Source organism: Vicia villosa, linkage group LG4 (genome assembly GCF_029867415.1).
Source record: "Vicia villosa cultivar HV-30 ecotype Madison, WI linkage group LG4, Vvil1.0, whole genome shotgun sequence".
Taxonomy (NCBI): domain Eukaryota; kingdom Viridiplantae; phylum Streptophyta; class Magnoliopsida; order Fabales; family Fabaceae; genus Vicia; species Vicia villosa.
The window spans coordinates 133773681-133781650 of record NC_081183.1 but is presented as its reverse complement, the minus strand read 5'-3'; the positions used below and the strand labels follow the sequence as shown (position 1 = coordinate 133781650).

General features: G+C 37.0%; 2 protein-coding genes across 2 annotated transcripts; one reads left to right on the top strand and one right to left on the bottom strand.

The window, feature by feature from the left end:
* Positions 1-264: 264 nt before the first annotated feature.
* Positions 265-2329, top strand: LOC131595251 (COBRA-like protein 7). Its single transcript, XM_058867554.1, has 2 exons — positions 265-513; positions 614-2329. The coding sequence occupies exons 1-2, from the start codon at positions 265-267 to the stop codon at positions 2318-2320; spliced, it is 1956 nt and encodes a 651-aa protein (XP_058723537.1). The 3' UTR covers positions 2321-2329.
* Positions 2330-2676: 347 nt separating this feature from the next.
* LOC131595250 (two-component response regulator ARR2-like) lies at positions 2677-5453 on the bottom strand. The gene is made up of 6 exons (XM_058867551.1): positions 5089-5453; positions 4771-4923; positions 4303-4680; positions 4122-4198; positions 2933-3787; positions 2677-2833 (listed from the first exon to the last, which is right to left on the bottom strand). Exons 1-6 carry the CDS (start codon positions 5261-5263, stop codon positions 2747-2749), a joined length of 1725 nt encoding a protein of 574 aa, XP_058723534.1. The 5' UTR covers positions 5264-5453; the 3' UTR covers positions 2677-2746.
* Between the last annotated feature and the right edge of the window lie 2517 nt (positions 5454-7970).

The window sequence follows — 7970 nt, the reverse complement described above, 5'->3', positions numbered from 1 at the left end:
AGAAACTCATCACTGATGTTAACCTTTCTATTAGAGCCTGCAACCAATTTAAAAATGTTCACAATTTAATTTTATATATCCCTTTGAAATACTCAACACAAGTTAAGACTGCAAACACTTCAAATAATTAATATTCATATAATGACTAAGTTCTTATGCTGAATTACAAACATATATATCTGATGAATTGGTATTGTACTACTAGCTCTAACTTTTTAAATTTCAAATTCCTCTCTTCAAAAAACAAACGGTATTAACTATCGGATGGCCTCGAACTTTTGTAGCCATCGTTGCTTCTTCTTCATCGTCGTGGTTTTATCAATCTTGGCCACAACTCCGTCAACGTCTCAGCAGCAAACGTCTGATTCATGCAACGGAATATTCATATCATACACATACACCGGAGGCAAAAAGCTTACACCGAACCTGACGAACTCAGCATCCCAACCATCCCGATTTGAGTCGACACTGACAGTGCTCAACAACGGGCTCCAAGAGCTGAAGTCTTGGAAGGTGTCATAAAAATAATATAGTTAGTTAACAGTTTGTTATTGATTCGTTAAAAAAAAATATTATCAGATAGTTACTAACTTATTCTCTATATCTCAAATAGGTGTTTGTCGGGTTTCAGCACGGAGAATGGTTGGTCTCTGCATCAAATGCGGTGCTCGTGGACGGGAGGAGCTTCCCCGGGGCAGTTGGAAACGGCACCGTTTTAGCAGGGTCATCTGTAACAGATTTGAAGACAGCAGCTGCGACTGCAGGGGACTTAACTCAGATGCAGGTTAAGGTAGATATGGTGGGGACAGTGGTGGGAGTTGCACCACCCGGCGTGCCAATGCCGTCTACCATAAACCTTGCTAATGATGGATTCATTTGTGGTAACTCTTCTTCAGGGAACAATGAAACTCATGTATGTTGCACAAGTGATCCCAATTACAAGACAAAAATCATCACAGATGAAAAATTTCTACCTAGACAGAATGGTGATCTTACCATAATGTATGATGTGATCAAAGCATACGATTCCAATTACTTGGCAGAGGTAACACTTTCAAACCACAACCCTCTCGGCCGTCTCGACGGTTGGAAATTAAGCTGGAATTGGACAAATGATGAATTCATACACACAATGAAAGGTGCTCATCCATCAATTATAGATTCTTCTAACTGTGTTTTTGGCTCACAAGGTGAATATTACAAGGAACTTGATTTTGCAAATGTAATGAGTTGTGAAAAAAGACCAACAATAATGGATCTACCTCCAACAAGGTTCAATGATTCACAAATTGGTAAGATACCATTTTGTTGTAGAAATGGTACTTTGTTACCACCAAATATGGACCCTAGCATGTCGATTTCAAGGTTCCAAATGCAAGTTTATAAAATGCCGCCACATCTCAATCGGTCAAACCTTACACCACCACAAAATTGGGAGATTAAAGGTTCTATAATCAACCCTGATTACAAATGCGGCGGCCCGATTAGGTTTAGTCCTAGTCAGTTTCAAAATCCAACAGGGTTACCTTCAAACATATCTTCAATTGCAAGTTGGCAAGTTGTGTGCAACATAACAAAGTCATTGAAAAGTGATTCTCCAAAATGCTGTGTCTCGTTTTCAGCTTTTTATAATGAATCAGTTATTCCTTGTAACACATGTGCATGTGGATGTCATAGTAATCAAAAGAGAACATGTAGTGTTAGTAAACCAGCTATGTGGCTTCCATCAAAAGCACTTCTTGTACCATTTGAGAATAGAAGTGAAATGGCACATGATTGGGCTAGTATGCAAAAACTACAAGTACCTAACCCTATTCCATGTGGTGATAACTGTGGTGTGAGCATAAATTGGCATGTAAATACAGATTATGAAAAAGGTTGGACCGCAAGGATCACGATTTTTAACTGGGGTGAGACGAATTTCGCCGATTGGTTTGCTGCGGTTCAGATGGACAAAGGTGCAATCGGTTTTGAGGAAATGTATTCATTCAATGGAGGCTTGTTAGAGAGATTAAACACTACAATATTCATGCAAGGTAAGAAAGGACTGAACTTTCTTGTAGCAGAAGCAAATGGGTCGAACCCTCGAAAAGATCCGAGGGTTCCGGGGAAACAGCAGTCAGTAATCTCATTCAGAAAGGAAAAAAATGATGAAATCAATGTAGTAGGTGGTGATGGTTTTCCTAGTAAAGTTTTCTTCAATGGAGAGGAATGCTCTCTTCCATCAGTGTTTCCAAGCAATGGTTTGAGGAATGAACTTTCTGTATATACTATTCTGATCCTAATATTGTTGTCAATCATCTTGATGCAACAATGGTGACATTGTAGTTATTTTTTTTTTGGTTGATTGGTTATTGTTTTGATTCTACAGAATTTATATAGTTGCATCGTCACAGAAAATCACGCACAGGTGGAAACCGTTTCCTTCCTCGACTAGTGTCATTCTATGCAGAATATTAGTAATAAACCATCAATTTAATCTGAATGCACTAATTTAGCCTCTAAAATATATGAAAAAACGTCGTATAGAAAGAGAACTAACAGGACTTTTTCTAGACAGCAATTTATATGAGTAAAAAAATTGGTGAAAGCGAACTAACTCCGTGAAGCCTGGATTTTTTACATAAACTAATCTCTATATTTTGAACAATTGAAACTCGGGTATGAACTAGGTACTTGCAGAATGATGATTAGATTAATGTGGAGCACCAAATATTTACATTGGTAACTACAATTAGGAAGAGAACTAACAGGATCTGTTATAGACCGGAATGTTATCTAGGGAATATCCATCGAAGTCAAACTCACTTTCGACGGGACCAACGCCTTGGTGCTGCGAGAAGAAAAATAGAAAAATTCATTTGTATGTTAAAGAAAACTAAGGAAACATAAATATTGAGTCAACAACACTCAACAGAAAGGAGGAACCAACCTGATTGAGAAATGCACTCATGAGATCCTCTTGGCCGAATTGCTCAGAGAAAGGGTTAATCCCGAAGCTTGGGTTAGGAATTCTTTCACTTTTAACCCTTGATGAATTTTCAACAAGAAGTGTATTGAGGTGTTGACCAACATTTTGGAGATTACCTTGACTCATACCATCACCAGTAGAGATCAATGATTTTCCGATCAAACTACCGTCTCTATTTTGTCCGGCATGTTGGATAGAGGAAAAACTGCAATGGCCTAAATTCGAAGGTGATGCGTCAACGTTACCTTGAGCAACTGAATTATAGGCGTAAGTTATGTTGCTTGTATCAGCGATCACATTTCCTACAAAACCATTAGAAACTCCGATTGGTCCTGTAGGCTGCACGAAAGATGACGGAAACCTTGTAGCATGAGAATTGGTATTCTCGTTTAGCATCTGACGTCTAGGTTGAGACTGAGCCATCTGCATCAACCACGGGCCTCTTGGGGTAGCAGAAGCATTGACTGTATTCGTGCTGCCAAATGGTTGAACAGACTGGTGCAAATTGGCAAACTGCTTTGGCTCCATGTTGGTAGGGATTCCGTGAAGAAAGTTCATTGGTTTATTGCTGCTCATATTTTGCAGATGCCCTTCTCCAAATCTTAGTTTTGAGTTCTCGGAACTGAAAAGTCCAGCTGCTTGAAGCTTGGCTAGACTTTGATTTGAGAGCTGGCCAGCGGGTGAAAGAGTTTGAACATCAATTCCATTTAATGACGTTGACGCAAATATTGACTCTTGTGGACTCATGAAGGGGTTGTTCAAGTTACTCTGATGTTGCGAAACTCCACTCAACCTTCGAAGATACAAACGGTATTTCTGTCAAAAAAACAAGATGAAAAAAGTTAGCTCCTTCAAGTAGTATCATCGATGACCGTAACTAATAACATCCAATGTGGACTCTTTACACACCCTCACGCCCAAGACAAGATGCCGTGACCCGAGTGTTCCAATAGAAGTAACTAATACCAGGTGGTCAAACAGAAATTGGATAGACCCTTACACCATCTAGAACATTGGTTAGACCTAACTCAATCTTACAAAACCAATTTGTATGGTGAAGATTACCCACCACTTATAAAAGCACTTTTCAAGCCATAATTTATCCAATGTGAGAAGCTTAAAAGTAGCATGTATCATTATAGCATCATACCTGAAGATGGCTAGCAACGTTTTCTCTAGTGAGCCCAGGAACATTCATCATTTCCATAATCTTTTTAGGAACAGCCTCTATATATCAATATCAAATGGCAAAACATTTAGAGATAAAAAAAATTAGAGAAACCATAAGGAAATGTTTTTGCAAGGACATAACATAATTGAGGGACACGTACTATCTAATCCCACTTGATTCACAACAGCCATGAACTGTTGATGCAGCTCAATAGACCAAACAACTCGCGGCTTCTTCATCGTGGAACAATCATCCCTCTCATCTGCTTCATCTTCCTCATCCCTCCTCTTCCTCGAGCTCTTCCCCTCATTTGCAGAAGATGAGTAATCACCATCACCAGACACCTTTTGTTGTCGATCTCCATCATCTAACCCACCACCACATTGCTTCAGATCCTTCCACTGATTCTTTCTCTTCCTAACCACATGCTGCCATATATTCTTCAAAGCCTCAATCCGCACCGGCTTGATCAAATAATCACAAGCACCATGTTTCACACCTTTCATTACCACATTTTTTCCATCATCCGCCGACATCACTAAGAACACATTCACACACAAAACACGTCAGTTCATGTCAATGCATTCCCTCTACCTATCCAAATCAATCAATAAAAAACAATGCTTACTAATAACAGGAAGATCCATCTCCAATCCAATATGTTCTAAAAGCTTGAACCCATCCATGTCAGGCATATGCACATCACTTAAAACAATGTCAAACCCATTTTTATTCTCTCTAAGAAGTGATAATGCAACCTCAGCCCTCTTACATTTGGTAACTGAAACACAATCAAACAATGAAGAAAAAAACTAAAACTTTCACTTTGAAACAAATCCCAACAGTTCGAAAAAGCAATTTTTCAACCAAACCCAAAAACCACTCAATATGAAAAGGGGTTATTGTTAATGAGGTAAAGTTAAGTTTTTTGGTACTAATTAATTACCTTGGTATAAGCAAAACCGGAGCATCCTCTCAAGGATCATGAGACAGGTAGGGTCATCATCCACAACAAGCACCCGGAGACCCGCCGGAAACTGGTCGGAGACAAGGTCGGCGAGTCTTGATGATGAAGTAGAAGTAGAACTTGGCATGGGAAGTTTGTCGTTGATGAGTTTCATGGCTCAGAGTTGAGAGATCGAAACACTGACAACAAAAAACAAAGAACGTGAAACAAAACAAAAATAAAAACAAAACACAATACTTTTGTTGTCTCTCACATCACATAGTTGAAAACAGATGATTTTATGGCGCTATGTCGAAGAAATGGAGAAAGGGGTAATCGAGTTTTTCTTTAGTAGTAGCAGATAATAACGTTGTTAATATTATATTTTAAAAATAAATTGGGTTTTGATTCTAACGTTATTATTTTATTAGTATTGATAATAATTATTAATTGTTATTTTTGGAAGGGCGATATTATTATTTTATTATTATTAAGTGTTTTATTGCTGTGAAAAATACAGTAATAGGCAAATGAGTTCAGAATTGTACGAACTGTGGAGCCAGAATGAGCCACGTGCAAGGATGGGGAGGGGTTTTAAGTTGGACCACTGGAACATAAAAATCAAATTGGTCCTTATTTAAGACATATACAGTAAAATAATCTCATAAATATCCGAGGCAGGAAATTGTTAATTGTCTTACTCTCTAGTTTGGATTGGAATGGTATAGTCACTTTAATGCAAGAGAAATCAACTATCTACCTATTACTAAGATGTTGCCCAAACTACCTATTTTACCCTTTCATCCTCAAAATGTTACACTGCAAAAAGGCTAACTATGTAATTAACAAAAGAAATGTTCACCTATGCCAATTGTATACTTCTCATTGGTCAATTCAAAAATTTGTGTACAAAATTTTGGACTTTTGTTAATATGTCGTTTCCCTCGCAGAGTCTTCCGACCCCACTTCTCAGGCATAGGTCACTTCTATTTGCACAAAAGGGACAAAGCCAAATCATATCATACTCTGCTCCTCTTTGTTTACCGTCTGGAGAAACTTGAACAACTCCTTCATCAAACATTTCCACACATCTGTTGCTCTCCTTCCTCAGGTTTGGATCTGTAGCAACCCACAGAGTTTGATTATTTCTTCCTCCTCCATATTTGTTTTTTGTTTTATTAGTGCTGTTTTTTGTTTAACGTGTTGTTTGTGTGTTGTTTTTTTTTTCGATTCGTTTTTTTTCTGATATGGTTGAAGGTTATGAGTTTTTTTTCTAGAGAAGACAATGTTTATCTCATACTAATGCTCATTCTACAGTTGGTGTAAATGGCTTATGTTGATTCTTATTTTCATTCTTATGTACAATATTTATCTCATTCTATGATCTGAAAATGTTTCTTTTCTTTCTGTTATGCTATACTACCCATTTATAGCAGAAAAGATGTCAAGACCTCCCATTTTGATTAACGATTTGGTCAGAGGAAATCAAGTCTGGAAAATGCACATTAGAGTGGTTGATGTGTGGGTTGTTACTGAGAAAAATGGGAACCAACACCTTGAAGCAGTTATTCAGGATGTAAAGGTTGAATTTTTAACAACTTTTTATGATTTTCCTGAGCTTTTATGCCTTTTTACATGTTCATCATTTTCTTACTTTCTTACTAAGATAACTTCATTTAACAGGGAGACAAGATTCATGTCACCACTCTGGGGAGAGACTTCCAAGATTGGATTGAAGTAGTCAAGGAGCATGAGACCTATTTCCTTTATAATGGAGAGCCAGTTGACAACGATGGCCCTTTCAAAGTGTGTGCTAACCCACTGAAACTCATATTCAATGGAGGTACTACCATGTCTAAAGTGGCGATACCGGAAATACCAACTCACAGCTACACTTTTCACCCTATTGAGAGCTTTCTCAAAGCTGACTACAAGCATGACCATTTGTATGGTATGAATCAGCTTCACCTCAATTAATCAGTGTTATTTACTTTTGTCCATATACATTTATCTTTTTTCATTGATAGGTATAATGCTGCTAGGTATCAACTGCTTCAAAGTACATGTATCATCATTTTGAGAAAACCTAGAGATTGTTGTCACTTCAACCTTAAATGCATTGTGCTTCGTTACAAGGCAAGTCAATGTTTATACTTTCACTTTTGCTTTACCATTTCCAATTTAATGTCTTGTCAGTTTTATTTTACATATCTTTAGGTCTAATACTCATAGAGACCCTTTTATATAAAATTAAATATCAGTTATTCTGCAGGATGGTGCTTGAATAAAATATCAGTTATTTGATTATTACACATATTGTTTGGAATTTACGAAAAAACAACCTGTTTGATTACTATTATTTGAAGGCCATTTACTATTATTAGAGAACTTCAATAAAGACTTAAAAATAAATACATAAAACGAACTTTATTATTTTATACTAATGTGAAACTTAAAAATAATAAGACAAAACACCTTTTCACCTTGAACAAGTTGCTGAATTGATGAAGCTCATGGAATGCTTGTCTTCCATATGAGGACAGTTCTCTCATACTGTTAGTCCCTAAACAAAGAAGATATCCAGGTAAAAAAGTTCATTGCTCTTAAAAAAATGACTCTAAGCACATAAATGTAACATAATAAACTACTTGGTTTACTTAGTCTATAACACTTTAAAGGATACACCACATATAAAGATGACTTTTTAAGAAATGAGTCTATGCATCCCTTCATATAAAAGAAATGAATCTTAGCATTCTACTGCCCAACCATAGATTAATTTTTTATGCTTTACATTAGGGGGAGTTACTCACCTAAGGGGGAAATGATAAGAAATGAATCTTAGCATTCTACTGCCCAACCATAGTATATTTAGCATTTTA

Bases quoted from the DNA above. Each gene is read 5' to 3' on its own strand.
- LOC131595251 (XM_058867554.1), top strand. From the start codon at position 265: ATGGCCTCGAACTTTTGTAGCCATCGTTGCTTCTTCTTCATCGTCGTG. The intron at 514-613 runs GTGTCATAAAAA...TATCTCAAATAG, and splicing joins AAGAGCTGAAGTCTTGGAAG to GTGTTTGTCGGGTTTCAGCA.
- LOC131595250 (XM_058867551.1), bottom strand. From the start codon at position 5,263: ATGAAACTCATCAACGACAAACTTCCCATGCCAAGTTCTACTTCTACT. The intron at 4,199-4,302 runs GTACGTGTCCCT...ATTGATATATAG, and splicing joins GAATCAAGTGGGATTAGATA to AGGCTGTTCCTAAAAAGATT. The intron at 3,788-4,121 runs GTATGATGCTAT...TTTTTTTGACAG, and splicing joins ACGTTGCTAGCCATCTTCAG to AAATACCGTTTGTATCTTCG.